General features: G+C 36.1%; 2 protein-coding genes across 5 annotated transcripts; one reads left to right on the top strand and one right to left on the bottom strand.

Annotated features, from left to right (window-relative positions):
- Positions 1-6: 6 nt before the first annotated feature.
- LOC131783554 (trafficking protein particle complex subunit 4-like) lies at positions 7-2,571 on the top strand. Its single transcript, XM_059100312.2, has 5 exons — positions 7-205; positions 277-451; positions 756-859; positions 1,308-1,434; positions 1,720-2,571. The coding sequence occupies exons 1-5, from the start codon at positions 34-36 to the stop codon at positions 1,805-1,807; spliced, it is 666 nt and encodes a 221-aa protein (XP_058956295.1). The 5' UTR covers positions 7-33; the 3' UTR covers positions 1,808-2,571.
- Positions 2,572-3,749: 1,178 nt separating this feature from the next.
- On the bottom strand, positions 3,750-19,809 carry LOC131783553 (uncharacterized). Of its 4 annotated transcripts, none has more exons than XM_059100311.2 (14): positions 19,673-19,809; positions 18,324-18,451; positions 17,426-17,489; positions 17,209-17,248; positions 17,065-17,111; positions 16,899-16,964; positions 15,703-15,912; positions 13,738-15,160; positions 13,143-13,196; positions 12,603-12,740; positions 12,323-12,523; positions 10,504-11,322; positions 6,631-6,840; positions 3,750-6,329 (listed from the first exon to the last, which is right to left on the bottom strand). In XM_059100311.2, exons 1-14 carry the CDS (start codon positions 19,688-19,690, stop codon positions 6,139-6,141), a joined length of 3,609 nt encoding a protein of 1,202 aa, XP_058956294.2. In that variant the 5' UTR covers positions 19,691-19,809; the 3' UTR covers positions 3,750-6,138. The 4 variants fall into 4 exon arrangements, with proteins under 4 accessions (XP_058956294.2, XP_066024816.1, XP_066024815.1 ...); XM_066168719.1 differs by lacking the exons at positions 3,750-6,329; positions 6,631-6,840 and adding exons at positions 8,534-9,151; positions 9,360-9,458; XM_066168718.1 differs by lacking the exons at positions 3,750-6,329; positions 6,631-6,840 and adding exons at positions 8,534-9,151; positions 9,360-9,461.
- Positions 19,810-19,857: the final 48 nt, after the last annotated feature.

Here is a 19,857-nt window from a genome sequence, read left to right on the forward strand (position 1 = left end):
AAACTGTCGCCAGGCCTTCACTCGTCATTCAAGATGGCGATCTTTAGTGTATACATTCTAAATCGAGCAGGAGGACTTATTTATCATTATGATCATTTTACACCCAAAAGCGAGGTGGAAAAGACATTTAGCTACCCTTTAGATATTATGCTTCGCGAAGATGATAAGTTGGTCGTAATATTTGGTGAAAGAGATGGCATAAAAGGTAATGATTTTTTCCTTCACCTTGTCGCGCTTTTTTTAAACCTCTGCTAATGAAATACTCTTTTCTGTTAGTTGGCCATGCTTTGCTGGCAATAAACGGTGAACCTGTAACAGGCAAACGCTTGCCTGACGGAAGAGAAGCAATGGAAGTCATAAAAAACCAAGATAACTACCCAATATCCTTGAAGTTTGGTCGTCCAAAATTGACAACAAATGAACGGATCATGTTAGCAAGCATGTTTCATCCGTAAGTTATTCAAGTCCTAAAAACACATGTGAAAAACTAACTAATTTCATGAGAACGAATCTTAGATCACGTTCCCGCTGTTTTGAGACCGTAAGTGATCAGTGAGCAGATCAAGAGTTGGAAGGGGGGGGGGGGGGGGAAAGAGAGGCTTCAGAAAGAGGGAGGGGTGGGAGGGCATCAGAGGGTAGAGGGAAGAATGGATGGCCAATTTGGTGGCAGTATCTTTCACTTGTAAGGGTTCATTCTTGAACAAAATTTGCGTGTAAACAGGGTTTTTAAGATGTTTACCTCTGATCACAAACAGGCTTTATGCAATCTCTGCAAAGCTGTCCCCAGAACAGAGATCTTCTGGAATTGAAGTCTTAGAAGCTGACTCATTTAAACTCCATTGTTATCAGACACACACAGGTGAGTTTGAAGGACAACTGACAACAAATAAGTTTATCTACCCTCAACACTAGTGTTAACAACTGTCTCCCTGCCCCATGTAAACCAATGAAGGAAATGATGCAGTTTAGGGACCTGGCTTCATTTGTTCAAATAGTAGATAATGCTAATCACTGGATAAATCTATATCCATTGGATAGTGTATTATGTTTTTTTTGGCTTATCCTCTGAATAGCGATTTATTCAGCAGATAATTCGTTATCCACCCATCGAAGAACCAGGGCCTGTTCTTAGAGGAAGTCTTCAATCTTGTTCACAGATCTCTCCTCTCTTCTTCTTATTAGCCCCCCCCTCCCCACAACTCACTTATGTAAGAGAAAGCTGTAAGAGGGCTGGGTTTGCCTATTTTATCTTTTGATTGCAATTGAATACATCTTATTATTACTCATTCTCTGTGAATTCCCTACAGGCTTGAAGTTCATTGTATTAACAGACCCAAAGCAACTTGGAATGGATATTTTCCTCAAAAAAATTTATGAGCTGTATTCAGACTTTGCCCTGAAGAACCCATTCTACTCACTGGACATGCCAATAAGGTACAATTGCCAGTAAAGAATGGACAGTGTTGCACCATAACTTAGCATAAGAGCCAAAAAATTATATTTTTTATTAGCCTTTTTCCAGGAAAAGTATCATCTTACTCTTGTCACACATTCTGAAGTTTTCTTTTCTTATTAACCAAGATCTCTTTGTAAGTATGAAGCATGTAAAATATTCAATTGCCTACCCTCGAAATTAAGTATCTACAAAACTCAATTAAAAAAAAAAACTGTGATTAGGGTAAACTAGAGGCTTACGTATTACTGTCTCTCTTCTTGCAGGTGTGAACTATTTGATACCAACCTACAGAAAGCCTTAGAACAAGCTGAGAAATCAAATCTTTATTCAAGTAATCCTTCCTTAGCTTAAACAACACCCCACCAAGAAAGGGATGGAGTGTATGAAATTGTCGAACTAATGAGACAACAAATGCTTCTTTCAAATTGAAAGAAATGGATTCAATACAATTACATGAACTGAAATGCCACATCACTCGTTGAGTATTGAAGGAGAGAACATAAAGTATTTGTCAGAAATAATTGTTGTTTGAGAACCTTAGAGTATAATAGACAAAAATGTCTGAAGAGTTTAAAAGCTGCATAGTTTTTACATATTTACTTCAACTGATTATGACTGTGAGCTGGAAACTGGAGTTGATTTCTTCAGATTAAGTAATTTTACTGGAACATTCAAGGGGTTTAGAGAAGACAGTGGTGTCTTTGGTTTGCCAGAACTACTGGGACCTGGATCAGAGGTGCTGCATGCTGCTTCAGCTTGACCTGAAGGAACTTGTGTCTGCTCTGAAGATAAGGCAGTATCCTGACTCTGCATCACTTCTTTGTACTTGTTAGTGATAAAGTTTACTTGGCTACTAATGTCATGACCTGCAAGACGACGATCAAGGTCTGCCATCAAGTCCAAGATAACTCGAGCACCTGCAGTGAAAAAAGAAGGAAAAGACTCATTATATTGATTAGAGTTTTACATTTGGGGTCAAGAATGTAAACATAAATAAGTCTTTGTTCAGAATCCTGTGTGTGATGGTGAATGAAAAAGTTGTTCATATGAGAATGTTATCGAGAGCTACAAGGTTATGTAGACAAATAAAAATAAAATCAACAATTTAAAGTAAATGAGTTGAACACAAAAGCTATGGATTTAGAAACATCTCAAGCACTTCTTAGTATGCAGCGAATAATTCTTGTCAATTCTGGGACAAACGTTGAGCTCAAAGTATGTAAGTGTTGTTGTTGCTCAAAAAATGAGGACAAAGTGCAAGATAGAAAAGTGCTAACTTCCTCTAAAAATGAAAACCCAGAGCAAGTCTTCAGTTCTAAGAGTGGGGTACTTAAAAATAAGCCTGAAACTCTGTGAAATTATTGGGGGTATTTACAGCACAATAGTCTGTCAGTCCATAACACATAATTCCTCAACAATTTGTCAGGAGTGTCCTTGGCATTTTCTCATTAACAGCCCTCGATGAAGTCGAAAACTGAATGAATAAAAAACCTTATTAAAGAACACAACCCGAGGAGCTAGCTCTATGTATAAGATTTCTCCATGATAGACTTTTCTAAGGTTGGGGATGTACTGGTATTCCTTAGGTATGGCCTAAAATTATATTTATTCAGAACATTACTTACTAAGAGGGGTGAGGTCAGGAGGTGGCTGACCTCGCATCACTCTACTTAGCAAGGTGTATATCTGACTGTAATCTGGTGATGAAGCCTCCCCTGTGAATCAAATCATGCAACATGTTTTTAATAATGAAATTGTGGCCACTCAAAGATCAGGTGGCACATCCTTGGCGCACACCCTGCCTTCCATAGCATATAGTGACAAGGAGTATGTCTATTGCCCCTGGATGGGGTGCTAGTTCATTACAGCCTATCCCTACCCCCTCCCCAGAATTTAATCCAGTTTCACAGATAGTCTTGGTAAATACATTTCATGCACACCAAAATGAGAAAATCAATGCCTGAGCTTAAGAGAAACATTTATTTACTTGTCACTCAACAAATGATTTACGATAGTTAGACTCTATTTGGTTAATTTGAAAATGAATTTAAAAGTGCTTTATCTCAAGGCTGAGCCAAAAATTTCTGAAGGAAGGTTTGAAAAAGAACTTGAGATTTCTCATTCACAATTTTCATTTCCTAGTTCAGGATGCAATGTCTTTGAAATCTCTTATGCATAATTTCTTTAACTCTGGCTAGATACATTAAAGACATTTCAAAATTTTTTCTTACCATCTCCAGGTTGCACTGGCTCCATGGCTGCAATTGTCATAATCTGTATGGATGTAAAAAAAGGATATCAGGCATTTTAAGCATAACTCAATTTTCTTCAGAAGGTATGCAGCAACAGAGCAAGTTTCAATTGAGAGTCAAAAGGAATATGTATTCTATCTGTTAACCTTAAGAAAAATCTTGACCAATCTGAGGGGTAGCTGAAACCCATTACAACTTGCTTAGTCACCTATATTTTTACACTCATCAGCATCTTGCTGATTCCTTGCAATGTCTTCTTTCATTCTGATCAGCCATGATAAGTACACTTTGTGCCCAGTTTGATGACACTTAATTAAAACCTGCATCAACCCTTTTCTGCTTATTTCCTTTAGTATGCAGTACTTCCTACAGTTAAGTGCCTTAAAAATTGTTAAAAAATTTAGTCCTTTTAAGCTGATCATATGGAAAGGGGGGGGGGGGGGCTCTTGTCTAGGGGTAGCTGAATTGTGATGTGCTTTATCAGGTAAATAATTTTTTTTCTAATTTTGTTCAAAATTTTTGGGGGATAGGGTTTAGGTCTCCAATTTTCCTTTGGAAACTACCTAGTTATTAAAAATCTTATTGGAGGAGTGGTGTGCCCCTGTGCTTCCCCCACACATTCTTTCCTTGGTTTTGGTAAGTTAAGTTAACTAATTATAAGGAAGTACATAATCAAAAACTTTTCAGCAGCATTCAGTGCATGAATTTCAGGCAGCTATTACCAACTTCACAAATTAAACTGGTCTTTTTATTGCATCAGTGTGTGCAAAAACAAATGTTTCTTAAGGCCTGTACATCTATTAAAAGTGCATTTAAGTAACATGTGCTTTATTCAGAAGCTTTTTCCAGTTCTACTTTTTATAGTTGCAGGAGATTATTCCAAGTTTCTATCATAAAAGGAACTGAAACAAGAAACTGGTCCTCACAGGGACTAAATGTTTCTCCCTTTATAATCAATTCAAACAAACACAAACTCAAAACTGTACTTGCCTTTCCAGTGAAAAACAAACAAACAAAAACACAATCCTTTTTTTAAACAATGAAATTGAAAAAATGACACCTCACTTTCTCTCATTCTGTTGAATCCTCTCACCTTGTTATGTGAAAAATGAATGTGCATAGAGTAGGCTATAGCTATTCAATTAATACTTATTATTGCTTCAAAACAGGCAAAAATTATAACATTAAAAGCTGGCTTTGTTGTTATTACAAGATTTACTTCCTTATTTAAAAAAAAATTAACTTGTGCAGCAGTCATCTGAAATTATAATTCTTTTAAAGAGAGGCTACAAATAACTTAAATGAGCCCTGGGGGCCCCTGAAAGTCAAAAGTATAAGCCACCTTAAACTATTCTGATTTGCCTTTCCAGTGAAAAAAGAGAAAAAAACCAAACACCTTCATTTGACATTAAATTGACAAAATCATCCCTCACATTCTCTCATTCTAATGAATCCTCTCATCTTGTCATTTTGTAAAATGAATGCAAGTACTTGCATAGTAAGCTAAAACTGTTCAAAAGATACTACCTTAATATTACTTCAATACAGGAAAAAAGAATGACACTGAAAGTTTGTTTCAATTGAAGATTTACTTCCTTGCTTATAAAGGAAATTTAACTTATGCTGCATTCATCTGAAATTATAATTATTTTGAAGTGGGTCAACAAATAACTTAGAATTAGCTTTAGGTCCCCTCCTATATTGGACACTGCTCAACTTAACACAGATTAATATATAATTTCTTAAGAGCTAAGCTATTCAAATTATTGTCCATAACAATGGAGACACCTTGGGTACAACTAAAGACTCAAAAAAGAAAATTCAATAAAGCCTCTTTTTAAGACTCTACGACTTTAAAATTGTGATATGAAATTATTTTCTCTTGAAAGTAAGCATCATGAACTGCTATGCCTCCATTTCATAATTTAAAAGTAAATAATTTTACTGTCTGCTGTATGATGCACATCTCATGCTTCAACCCTCTAAAAACATTCACAATACCAAGAAAATTAGTTTGCTTTCATTTTTTTTTAAATTAGCTAGTACACAGGCTCACCAACAACCTGCCATGCAAACCAGATATCATTCATTGCTCACATCTATGCTATTTCTGCTACCACACTGCCATTTTTGACAACACACTCAGACTTCCCCACCACTAAGCATATTGTCTTGTTTGACCAGCTAGGAAATTTTCCATGTACCTAAAAAATACTCACAGAATACCACCTAATTTATTTCAACCAAAAACTCAAATGAAATTTATGAAGTGTAAGTTACTCACAAAGTGCTATTAGATATGAATAAATATCACTAAGTAATGATCATATTCAAAGGATAGTAGAATGAAATTTTCTTTGAATATTGAGAAACTGTATGTATTGGTAGCTTCTTAAGGGAAAACAGTTCTACAAGTTGCCATTCCTTTGTCTACTGTGGTTTGTCATCTGTAACATGGCTAGGATGAATTGTCCACTGATGTTCGCCTTGTGCCATCTGCACCTTGGATCTGTTGTACCGAAGGGTTTTACACCTTGTGGCTATACTTGTGACACACTTCCGCCAAACTACTGCTTGCTGTTCTTTGTTTAGGTCTTTTAAAAACCTGTCGATCACCTCAGCTAATGCATGAAAAATTAAAAACATCAAAAAATAATTAGTATCTTTAAACACAGACTCATACCTGGTCTCAGGGACATCAAAACAGGAGTGATGAAGTAACAACTGGTGTAAGATTTAAATCCATTTGGTTGAGAGGGTGTCATAAACTTTCCAGCCTTATTGTCAAGCATCACCGACATGTACAATTTTTGAGAGAATCAAGCAGCCCCATGCAATAATCTTTTGGGAACTTGGAAACTATTCAAGAATGCTCAATTAATATCCTGTTGTGGCATTAAGAAGTGAACATCATTAACCTACTTTGAATGGCATCAATGACTGCTGGATCTAACTGTAAAGTGCCAGGTTTGGCTCCTGTCACTGTTGATGCCCTAAGAACCTCGTCTCCAAAAGTCAACTCTGCCAGACGGACTGCAAAGTGTGTTGGCTGCCCTGATCTTGTGAGTGAATCAAGATACTTCTGACGAGGCAGAGCCACATTTGGGTTTCCTCCAACCAGCACATAGGAGTCTATTTGACATGTAAATCAATAAACAAAAGACAAGTTAACCCATTAACCCATAAGAGTGATTAACATCTAATTTCTCCCAACAGAATCACCCTGAATCAAACATGAAGGTTATATAAATAATACAATATAAGGAAATAATCAACAACTAAAGAAGCCATTGATTGTTATACAAATTCTCTTTGTCTGCACTTTAAGAAATGTATAAAGGACAGTATGGAGAATATGCATAGTGATGTTAGAGTGTGAAAGGTTAAGTATTGAAGACTCAGAAATGTTATCCATTATTATCAATACTACCACTGCAACTGCCACCCTACAACAACCATAATCATCCTCATCACAGTTATTATCATCATCCTTTTAAATCACAATTACAATACCCAACACCATAGCAACAGTACTGACCATTCAAGATTTTTAAAATTAAGTTACCATAAAATTCAGTGTTTGTTAAAAATTACCACATGTGAAATATGTATGGGTCTCAGAACCAAGCTCAATTAAAATATTGATTCTTCCCACCAAGTGTCAACCCCCCCTATCTAGAAGTAACTCCTGAAATTTCTGTTACACACCTTATCCCTAAACTGCAGCATCAATTATACTGTAGAGCTAAATAATTGGTATTACAATTGCAGGTCACGGTAGGATTTTATCAACTAAAATCTTTGTTTCATGTGTTTTTATGCACATGGCATGCAATGTTGTTCATTCATCTGCTACACATATGACCTCCTTTGTCAATAAGCCACCCTTCAATCCAGGTAAGCAGTCTACTAAACAGAATCCCTAACAAGGACATTACAAAATCTCAAATGCTTTGTTATTGAGTTGCAATAGCAGTAGGATAATTACTGTAGGAATATTAGTTTATTTCAGTAACAGCACTGCTCAGATGTTTGTTAATTGCAAATCATGTCACCCAAACAAACACAGTCAATACATAAGACTTTTCATTCCTTGGGGTGTGGTAAACTGGTTAACCAGAATGAACATTTTCACAAAATAATGCTGGTGGCAGTTCATTGTGGTTATACTCATTAAGTAAAAAAGGAATTTGCCTGACCTTTTGCTGTTGGTATTTTGACTTTTTAATAAGAGTAATATTGAGTAAGGGATGCCCTCATAAAAAATTCATCAATTTCTAAGTGACAAGTCCAAACAAAAATGATGAAGTACCATAGTATGTCACCAACAGCAGGCGACATAAACAAACTACCCTTAACGACTCAATCAGTTGCTCTTTTCATAAGAAACAAACCAGAGTAGCAGGTGAATGCTAGCATCTAGTTTTAAAGAAAAAGGTTGATGCTACCATATGGCAATGAATTAAAGAAGTAACCATCTACCAGAAAGACAAAAAGATGCATAAATGAATTAAGGAAGAAAGTTTCAACAGAAACTTAGGTTCTGCGTCAGTGGGGGTAATACAAGAAAATTTGGCATTTCATCTGAATTGACAAAGTAAATTGGCCACTGTAAAGAACTTTGAAAGATGATGTTTCCAGCATTAGCCATTTGTCAGAGTAACAAACAGATAGAGAGTAAAAAAGGTGCAACCACAAGTTTGCCTCAGTTATGAGGCAAACTTGTATCAAATTTTACTAAGGAAATATGGCAAGAAAATAACCTCACAAAATGATGATAACTTTAATTTTTATTAAGATTTAGTGAAAATTACTTTTACCGACAAACAAACTGTATAAAATGCTTAAGAAGAAAACTTTGACCTAACAAAATTCCTAGGCTCACTTCTAGATTGCATTGGGAACTAAATGATAATATAGCTTAAATTAAACAATCAAACTTAAAAAAATGCTCAAGAAGAAAGCTTTGACCCAACAGAAGTCCTGGGCTTTCTATTACGTAGATATGCGTCAATTGCTCTTCGACAATCCCGCCACAACAGTTCTTGCTGTGCAAGAGAGGATGGAAAAAACCTAAATACAATTCCTTTGATTTTACTGATTTTTTCAGGATTTAAGGCAAGCTTTCCTCCAACTCCTCTAACATTTCGGCCATCAAGTTCATGTGGCTTAAAGAAATGACGCAGCAATTGCACTGCAAAGTTTTGCTCTGATGCTGACCGTGAGTGAAGTAGAAGGAGTGTAGCATCATCATCTTTTGCTAATTCCTGAGGTGCTGGTTGAGTAGATGGCTGTTGCAAATGCACACAGGGCTTTTCTGGTGTGGCGTTTGCCTCACTTGGTGTCTCCATGGCCTGGTCTTGCTGTATGAAAAGACGGGCATTTCCAGAATCCTCCAGGTAAATATACTTTACTTTTATTTGACTCAATTTAGAAGAATCATCTAGAGAAGAAATAAACATAAAAAACAGTCTCAATTAGTCGATCCTTGTGAGAGGGAAGCACTGCAACCTCAAAAGGACAATGAAAATAACTTTAAAAAAAAAACAAATACCCAATAATACGTCTACGGTACATCTGCCATAAATTCAGATGTGCACAATGAAAATATAAAATAAAATAACAATTAAAGCAAGGGATTAGATACGTACCCTTTATTCGGAGAATCTCTGCATGTTGACCTTGACTTTTCAACTCTTCCTGAACAACTTTTGGGATATTTTTGTGGGGGATAATACTTGTAGTATGATCTACTGGGAAATAGAAAAGACTGTATTTTGGTACTTTCAGATTGGCCATTGGGACATGTCGTTGAACAAGTATGCTACCTTGTGAAAGTTTCAGCAAGAGCACAGCCTGTTACAAAAGATTTATTGACACCATTTTGTAGTTGGATCAAAATCATGATGAAAGGGCCAGTCACAGTTGTTCAAGAAACATAAATTCTTGTTAATGGAATAACTCATCAGCCAATTGTTGAGGCTGCTAACTTACTTGTCTACTCAACTTATGCATTTTGGAAAAGATAACATCAATCCAGAACCAGACAGTTAACCATGACAGCTAAAAAGAAGGACAACCTTCAACACACAGTATTTGCACTCAAGCCATTCGTATTGTCAAATTTTAGGTCTCTTAAAGATTAATGAGCACAGAATTAGGTGGATGGTTGAACTGAAAACATTGAACTGCAGCTCTAAGTGCTGCCTTTGCACAAAAATGTCTGAACCATGAAGCGAGAAACTTCACGGATAAAAGCACCACATAACATAGCTGCACAGCAAAATACATGTAGATCTTTAGGAAAGAGAAAGTCAGCTAAATCAAAGCCAAAGAGCAAACATTGTTCAAGTTTGCATTCATTTGGTGGATGTGCACAATACTCACACACATGTGCAGGGTTTGTACCCTTTTTCAGGAAGAAATTTCAAGGACCTTTCCTGGACTCAGATTAATTTTTCCAGGTCACCTTCAACCCTTTCATTCCCAAGAGTTCAAAATCAATTCTCCTTATGGTCTAAAATACATTTTGGACATGCAAAATTCTAAAAACTGTATCCCTTGAGTTAAGAAGATTTTCAGGACTTTCCAGTACCTGTGGTCTTTTTCCAGTCCTGGAGATGTCGAAATAAAATTCCAGGATTTTCCAGGTTTTCCAGGACCCATACCAACCCTGTTGAATCCTGTCAAATTATTTGGGTTTCAAATTCCTGAGCAGTACTGTTACTCTAAGTATTTTAAGTGGTTATAGTACATTCACTGTAAAATATAGGCCTATAATTTACATAAACTTACAGTCTGGAGTCATTTTAATGCCGGACACTATGATATTTTCAGCAGATGTCCCACCAGGCTTGTAAATATTTCCTTCTACAGGTGGACGGTCTCCAGAATATTTGCAAGCAACAGGTAAATTATGCCCAGGTGACACAGTGTCTCTTGTCTGCATATAGGGTTCCTGAATATGTGTGGGATGAGCATCAGAACTTTCACTTTCTTTCAATCTGATAAAGGTGTCTGCTCCATTGGCTCGAGAGAGAGCTATGCCCAGTTGTTTGTTCAATTCTTTAGGCTGTAATGCTGTTTCCAGAGTGGATGGCAAGTGAACAACTGTTATGTCTGGGTCAATGCCTGGAGGAACATGTACAGCTGCTTCCTCATCCCCAGATTCTTCCCTTGAATTAACAGCTGGCTTCATCTGCTTTCCAGAGTCTTCCAATTGTTTCACGTTGTGAATCTTAATGTTTCCACTCCTACAAGAAACATTGTGAATGCTGCCATGTGAATCCTCTTGTTCACTGTCAGATGACAATCTTACTAGAGTTGGAGTTTTATGTGAACTTGGATGATTCAAATTATCCATATCAAATTCCTCATCTTCATCATCTGACTCAGTTTGAGGATTTCCAGCCATGTTAAGACGCAATTCTTTGCCCACTGCCATAGAAGGGGGCCCTTCATTGTCATTACTGATTACTGTGACCATTGGTGACCTGTTCCTCCGTGGATTTCGGAGTCTTTTGCACCTCTGAGCAATACTGGTCATGCAGCCTTTCCACATCTCAGTCTGTTGTTCAGGAGACACTCCTGAACCAAACCTCTGAAGGACTTCAGCTAAAAAGAGATAAACAGAGAAACCAAGTTAACATTTTTCACAACTTCAAGAGTAATATACCAGTACCTACAGATATTTGCTTCTTTTTCAAACATTTGATCCAAACAAAGTTAGAAAATTGTGGGTATTATTATAATTAGATGTTTAGTTTTGATGCAATGATCTGTCAATCAGTCAATCAGTTAAACAGTTTACCTTTCTGCCTGTCTGTCTTTAACCCTATGAGATAATTTGGTCTTATTAACCCTTTAACTACCAGAGGTGATTAGCATGTAATTTCTCCCTAAAATATCCAAACATTGTTCAGCAAACAGGTAATGAGAATACTCAAAGTTATTAGGTAGAAGTTGTTATCTTGATCTGACACCAAATCTCCCCTTGTATTCATTTGTCTTTCACCCTGTCTATCAAAACTAAGTACCGGCAATAACCTAAGGCCTTCTTCTGAGGGTCCAATGAAGGTATTTACTCTTTTACTTAATAACTCTTTAACTCCCAGAAGTGATTAACATGTAACCTCTCCCTATAATATCTATACAATATCCAGTAAACAGGTACTGAGAATACTCAAAATTATCAGGTTGAAGTTGTTACCTTGATCTAACATCAAATTCTCATAACTTATTGACAAAAAAAATTGTGTAGCAGCTAGAAGGGAGAATCAACAATCAGATCTTGTGATTTAAAGGGTTAATTACAAGCTGGCCAGGCTTTAGTTTTAGTAGTGTGCTTATGCAAATGTTTGTTGAGACTTTACTTCACTTAACCCTTTAACTCCCAAGATCTGATTGTTAATTCTTTTAATTCTTCCCACTAGCTCCTACACATTTCCTTGAAAATTAGTTATGAGAACTTGGTGCTAGATCAAGATAGCAGCCTCTACCTGATAAGTTTGAATATTCTCATCACTTGTTTGCTGAATAATGTATGGGATATTATGGGGAGAAGTTTCATGTTAATCACTTTTGGGAGATAGAGGGTTAAGATATAAGTAATTACTTTTGATTGCATCCAAAATTGTTGGGTTTAGAGCTGCTTTTCCTCCAATCCCATTAGGCGTGGATTTCATCATTACATCAAGTCCAAACAGCCTCTCAGCCAAGCGCAGGGAAAAGAACTGTGGACGAGTTCTGCATTTCTTGTAGACATCTTCTAGTTCATGTTGAATCATCAGGACGTGTGGACTACCACCTACTGAAACTGGAATAAAATAACCTCTTTGGTTATGGGAACATGATCATACACCAACATGACATGCTCCAAAAAATGACACTCTTACCAAGCTGTGAAAGATCTTGTCTGGGCTGATCTTGGTTTTTTCCTTGATTATCTGCGATTATTGCATTGAGGCAGGACTGCCAGTGTAATTGATCCTGTTGATTAGGGTGTTCTGAGACATAGGTACTGAGTAACATGGCTGAAAGGGGGAACAATAACAGGAATCAGTTACTTTAATTTAAAAATCTTTAACAGAAAGTCTAAGGTTTGAGTTTCTCATTCTAAATCTTGCCTAAAAATATCAAAGGTAGACTGTTCCCATTTTCCTCACTCTTTCAAGTAACTGAATGCAAAACTTAGTCAATATAAATGTTAACCCTCTCACTCACAAGATCTGATTGTGAATTCTCCCCTCTAGCTGCTAAACATTTCCTTATAAATTAGTGATGAGAATTTAGTTTTAAATCCAGATAACAACTTTTATCTGGATATTTTCAATATTCTCATTACCTATTTGTTGGATAATGTATGGATATTAAAGGGAGAAGTTACATGTTAATCACTACTTGGAGTTTAAGGGATAAACTGATAATACATGTACCTGCACTGAGAACATCCCGTCTTGAGACTTTGTCTTGTCTACCACTAACTTCATCTGGAGAGCAAAAAAAAAATCCATTAGCACAAGAAATAAAAGTCAAAGAAAAGTCCTGTCCGTTCTTTTTTCTTTTACTTTTTTTTTTTTTTTTTTAATAAAAATTGGCATCAATGCATAAGATTCATCTCTTTGCAAATTTTTCAAATGTCTTTAATATGGGTTTAGAACCATTTTCAGTTGATGACTTATTTCTGCAACTTAGATGTCCTGTAAATTTGAATTAAGAACACCCATTTCTACCAAAATATAATATTTTGATAAACCAAAGGATAATCCATATTCTTTTTATTTTGACAAAGACTGAAACAAGGTTAAAAATAATTTCTATTTAATTAATTTGGTTGTAACAACTGTATCTGCCCTCATAAAGAGATATGATAAGCATTATTAGTTTTCTTTCATTATTTAATTTGGCATTTAATTTGACTTCCCTTTTCTTTTTTGTATGATTCTACCAAAAATATTGGGCTTGAAAAAGATTAGAGACACATGTGGTAATGTGTACCTATTACCTGCATGCATGTCTAAATTCACTCACCAGGTGTTGAAAGAATGGCATGTGAGGCTGGGGAACTGTGGAACTCTGTTCTTTGATGCATGGCATGACTAGACCCTGTTGACATCACTGTTTGAGGCTGCCATGCAGTTGTGTTGTTTGGTGTGCTTGGAGATGGGGGAACAGTTGGAGTGTGTGAAAGGGCTATGTAACCTGGCGGAATGTTCTTTTGCACTGGAGGTGAAGGTTCTTGAAGCACTTGAACACCTGAAGAGGGTTTATCACATGTATTACGTGATGGTGTACTGCTGGTAGAGCCATTAGCCACCAAGATGGCGTGTTGTGGAGTAAAATGGCTTGGTCCAGATGACAGGCTGGAGACAGTACATGAAGTGTCTGGAAAAACTGTTGCCGTGGATTTATAATCAAGCTGCATTTCTGTTGCATGTGATGATGGATTTTTTACAACAGCATGGCTGTTAGATAACACAATCTCACCACCACTAAAAGACGGCTGGGATAAGGGTGTAATTCGCACTTGTGACCTGTTTACAGAAGGAACATGTGTGGATGCTGTTATAAAATGTTGAGTACATGAAGGAGAAGACACATTTCTGCACTCAGCTTGAGAGGATGAAATTCGCTGTTGTCTTGAAAAATTTGAAACTTCTTTTGCTGATGGAGGAGAGTTGTTTATCGCACTGATTGGAGGTTGACTAACAATTACAGTTTTACATTGGGATCCCTTTGGCATGGAGCTACTTTCTTTACTGAGAAAAATATAAGCATCTGTCTTTGAAGAATGTTTAGTGGCTGGCAAAGTTTGTTCACTTGACATACTTGGTGAAATGTCCTCACTTTCTGATACACAAGACACCTTTTTCAGAACGCTACCTTTATTGTTTTTTGGTGGTTCAGAGAGATCTTCAGGAGGTGCACCATGAACACTTGAGGTAACTCTTGGAGAAGATGTGTGATGGCTGGTAACCATAATTTGTGGTTCAGGGTAAGAATCATTCTGCTTGTCGGAGACAAAATCCATACAATGTTGTTGCCCAGAAACACACTTAGAAGAATCATTCCCTGTGCTATTTACATTTGAAGTTTTTGTTGATTCATAATTTGTGTTTAAAGGACATGAGATGCTTGAGATATTATCTTCTGAAGGAGCTACTGGTAAAAATTCAGTTCTGTCGTTTCTTATCATGTCTCTACAAGATAGACAGGGATCAAGGACAGGTTGATGTACAACATTGGCATGACGAGTTGTTTGAAGAATGATTGGTCCACCACAACAAGCATGGGATGCATTCTTGCTGAGCTGATCGAGTCTTTCATTGATCTTAGCCAACAATTCCATTACAGTTGACGGTGAGGATTGGTTATTAGACTGCAGCTTTTCAAGTTTGGAGTCTAAAACATCAATTTTCTCCATCATTTGTCTCTGATTAGTCAAAATGTCCTTCTGCAAAAAACAAAAACAAAAAATTGAAGAATGACAAGAAGAAACTTTGTGTCACTCAGGGTTTGCAATCTTTAGAAATCATTAAATTCCATGACCTTTTCCAAGACCTTATCTGTGACCTGGGATTATAAAGTTAACTTGGTTCTAAAATAACCTGAAAGTAATCATGTAAGATGGGCATTTTGTATTTGATGTTCCCGCAAATATTCAAGATGACAGTGTGGTAGGTCTAATACAGGGATAGGGCACAAACACTGAATTGGTGAAAGAGAGTATTCCCTCTCCAACACAGAAGAGGTAAAAAAAAAAACCAGACAGACCCTACAGTTTTAAAATCTCTTTGCTCATTTTGCCTATTTTAGATACAGCTTTAAACTATGAAGTACCAGTATGCAGTTTTTCTACATTCTAACTTATAACATCACATAGACCATGTATGAAGTGAACCGCAATTAAATAAATTTAAATTCTAAATGGAAAAATTTTGGCGCTGATGAGTATTTTGCTTGGTGCAGTTAAGTTTGATATCCTCATAGTCTTACCATAATATAGTCTATCTCACGGTTGTTTTTGTCATGGTTGATTTTGGATCCTGGACCAGTTTGATTTTCATCTGTGCTTTCACCTGCTGGATCCTGTGATTCCTCTTTATTTTCATCACTTTTCTCCATACCAGGGTCAACATGGTTGTTGCAGCTGTTAACTTCCTTTTCCAACAATTCTTCAGATGGTGTTGTTTCTGCAGTTTGATTCTGTTGTAAAAGGCATTGGGAGGATGCCTTTCCATTCTCAGTGGCTTCTCATATAAATTTAGTCTACCTTATATCTATAGCTGTTTAACCTTAAATTAGCAGCAGGAGCACACAGTTTGAACCAAATCAGTCACCAATTGGTCTTAGAATTTCCAAAAATATTCATCAGGGAAATGTATACAGTCTTGTAATAAAGTAACTAAAAAATTATAGTAAAAAAAGAATTTAAGGTAAACTTCATTGGCACACCGCTATGCTATAAGTTCTCTCACTTACTATATAAGGGTAAGAAAGTGGTGATATTATGTCATGCAACATTGCACAATGCTCTTTTTCCTTTTGGAAATGGAACTTTTCTTTTTGCAACCATATCAACATTTTAAGGTTGATCAGAGACACCTTCAAAAAAGATTATGCTTGCAGTGGCATATATGCCTTGTTGGCAATGTTGCTCAGATTTTTTTCAAATAAAGTACTTAATAGGGAAAAACAAACAAAATGATATGAAATTAAAAATGACTACACCCATTTGAGACTATACTTAATCTGAATCTACAGCATCATGTACCACTGTGTTTGACTTAATGCAAATATACAACAACATGTAAAATTTTGTTGGACATATAGGTTAAATAGATTTAAATCATTGTGAGCTAAAGCTTAATTAAATCTCTACATTATTTCACACTCTCACAAAAAATGCCATACAAAGGAGCAATGTATGAGATTAATTAAGAATACTACCTCCCACCCATAGGAAAGATCTTAGTCATTCCTAGTGGATATGCTTAAAAATCCAAAAAGTTCACAGAATTTGCAGTTAACAATCCTTTAATCAGCTTGATAATTCAAGATCAATGCAGAGATCTACCAAAACTATCATTAAGGAGCTTGATGCAGGAACATGAAAGAATAACTTGAATCTTCACATGTACTAAGCTTATTTGTACTGTAAATATTTAACAAGCCAAATGGAGAATTCATACCTGAGGAATACAAGTCCCATCTACATCACTGTCACCTCTCAGTCTCTTTGTCACATTAATCCATGCCTTGACACACAACATAATAAAAAAAAATAACATTCAAATTCAGCAGCACAGAAAGTTAAACAAAGTCATGTCATTTTCCATGAAATAAGTTTTTTAATACCTCAAGTGGACTGTCATCTTTTGGTGCAATTGGTCTCTTGTTGGATGCTGAACAAGAAAACACAGAAGACTGACAAATGAGGAAATTTTAAGGCATGATTTTCAAAATTTCAATATAACTTCTTCACTTGTTAAGTTAACAAACCTTGCTTTTCTGTCCTGAGTTTTGAAGCAAAGTCTTTCACCTGCAGAAAAATATTTCATAAGCTTCTCTTGCCTGTTACTCAGACACAAAACATGTATGTAGAAATAATGATGGTTAGATAACATTTTTAACTTGATTGACAGCATGTCAATCAGCAGCTCAATTCATCAGCTGAGAAAATTAAACAAAATTCAAAATGCTATGCATTCTAATTAACCTGTGCTGTTGTCCTCGTTTTCACTTGTCTTGCAATCCAACGCCAGTTGTTTTTTCCTTCATCTCTGTGTCAAATTGAATGAAAGCAATATTTCACACACATTACCCTGAAGTATGTTAACAACATAACTGTCAGCCTCCAGCTGGTTAAATAAAAAGCATTATTGAGACAGAAATAAATTTCAAAACCATTAATATGGCTTATTATTTTTGCTTTTTAAATTTGATTAATGACAGAAAGGTTAAAACAAGAAAAATAAAAACAATATTAAGTTACTCTTAGCTTAATTACTAGAAAAAGGAGGGAATACACAGCTGCTTGGAGATAGCAAATGATAGTTATGCTAAAACAAGCAAAGGCATTGGCAGAACTTCAGTAACTTACAATGAGTGATCTTTCCAAAATGACCAAAAAAATTAAGGGGGCCCTTATGCAATATGCATTTGTTTTCAATGATTGCATCTAAACCCTTACACTCCTAGAAGTGATTAACATGTACCATCTCGCTAACTTATCCAGACATTATCAAGCAAACATGTAATGAAAATATTCCAACCCCTCAGGTAGAGGTTGTTCTCTCGATCTAAAAAAACCAAATTCTTTTAGCTAATTTATAAGGTTAGGAGATGTATAACAGTTTATGGGGAGAATTGACAATCAGATCTTTGGAGTCAAAGGGTTAGGCCCACTTACACTCTAACATCAGTATGCATATTCTCCATACTTTCTCTATATATTTTCTTAAGGTTCTGAAAAGGAGAATTTGTTTAACAATCACAAGCTTCTTTAGTTGTTGATCATTTCCCTTATTCTCATGACCTTAATGTTTTATTCAGGGGTGATATTGTGAGGAGAAATTAGATGCCAGTCACTCTTAGGGGTTAGAGGGTTAACATACTTTTTTAAAGCATCTAAAAGACGTCTCTTCTCCTGATCACTCCATTCCACCTTGGAATCATTCATTGTTAATTTATCGTCATCATTATCAGCTTTCTGATCCTTGGATGTCGTTTCAATTGCTCCACTCTGCTCCAAAAAGAGGATGAAAATAAATGTGTGCAGAGCTAAATTTATCACTGCCAAATTCAGCTCTTAACTTGATGATAAAAACATTAATTTCCTGGCACTAAACTGTCTGGTATTAGGACCTTTTTCACTTTCATTTGAAAGACTTAACAAAGATGAAGTGCCACAAACATATATGTTCCATTTCTGAAATGACAATAAATGTTTACAACCCCAAGGAGGAAAACTTGATTATACAGCAAAAAAAAGGATGATGATCTCAAGAATCCAAACCACTTAAAGAAAGCATGGAGCAAAACTGGAATTTCAAAAATAGGAAGGAATGAGAACAAGAGGGTTATACATATTTTTCTAAAAGAACACAAAAAACATGTCAAGACAAACTCAGAAGATAAAAGGTAAAAATAAGTCACAAGCCAATCACAAGATAAGAAAACTGGAACTGGCGAGAGAGTAGATTTGGGGTGTGCACCTTTGTCCTAATCTACAATAAAATCGCTAGATTAGATTCAGTCAAAACAAACATGGCAAAAAAAAAAACAGCGACTAATGTTTAGACCAGAGAGGTGGTCACGTCAAGTCAGATCTTGCTGTCCTAAAAGGATTTTGACCAAAACCATGATTAAGAGCTGGAATCGCTTTGCAGTAAAAAATCTACTAAACTGTGCAATCTACAAGTTCATTAATTCTGTAGTTATAATTAATTCTTGTACGGTATTTTTCGATTGATTCATCGATTTAGATGCTTTTCGTGAAATGCACATAAATTAACTGATGATCATGTGGTATTAAAAGAACTAAGGTTTTGATCTGGTTCTGTATTAGCTTGTGATAAAAAAAATGTACCACAGAAGCTCATAATTCAGAAGAGCTGATCTCTAAAAAAATAAAACGTTTCATTTTCAATGAGGCTGAACTGGCATTAATTATGCCGATCAAATTATCAGCGTACGGACCCTTTCATAATTTCTTTACCGTAACTTCAGGCCCCGAAAACGAATCTATTTATTAATTGAAGTATGTCTTTTTAAGGAGATCGCGAAATCTACTGGGAATTTTACACTGCAGATTCTAGACTACGTTGTCAAATCTTCGATCTGTTAATTTCCACTTGGCTTATTGCCGAAGTTTCAACTCAGCTTCTTTTTCCCTTTGACATTTCTGCGAACGACCGCCCACACAAAACGGTTTATCGTGTTTACAAATTAATAACGGTCTTACCTTTCGTCGACGTGACATCTCAAATCAGTGATTTTAATGAAACATAGATGAAAACGGCACTTAAGTAAAAGCCAAAGCAAAGCGTTTTTCACACGTCTCCCCGTCGAGCGTCGAGCGGCGTCCTAACGGGAGCGTGCGCACCTTTAAGATGGAAAACCGCTGGCGCTGACAACAAAAGATAAATT

This window comes from Pocillopora verrucosa, chromosome 6 (genome assembly GCF_036669915.1).
Source record: "Pocillopora verrucosa isolate sample1 chromosome 6, ASM3666991v2, whole genome shotgun sequence".
Classification (NCBI taxonomy): domain Eukaryota; kingdom Metazoa; phylum Cnidaria; class Anthozoa; order Scleractinia; family Pocilloporidae; genus Pocillopora; species Pocillopora verrucosa.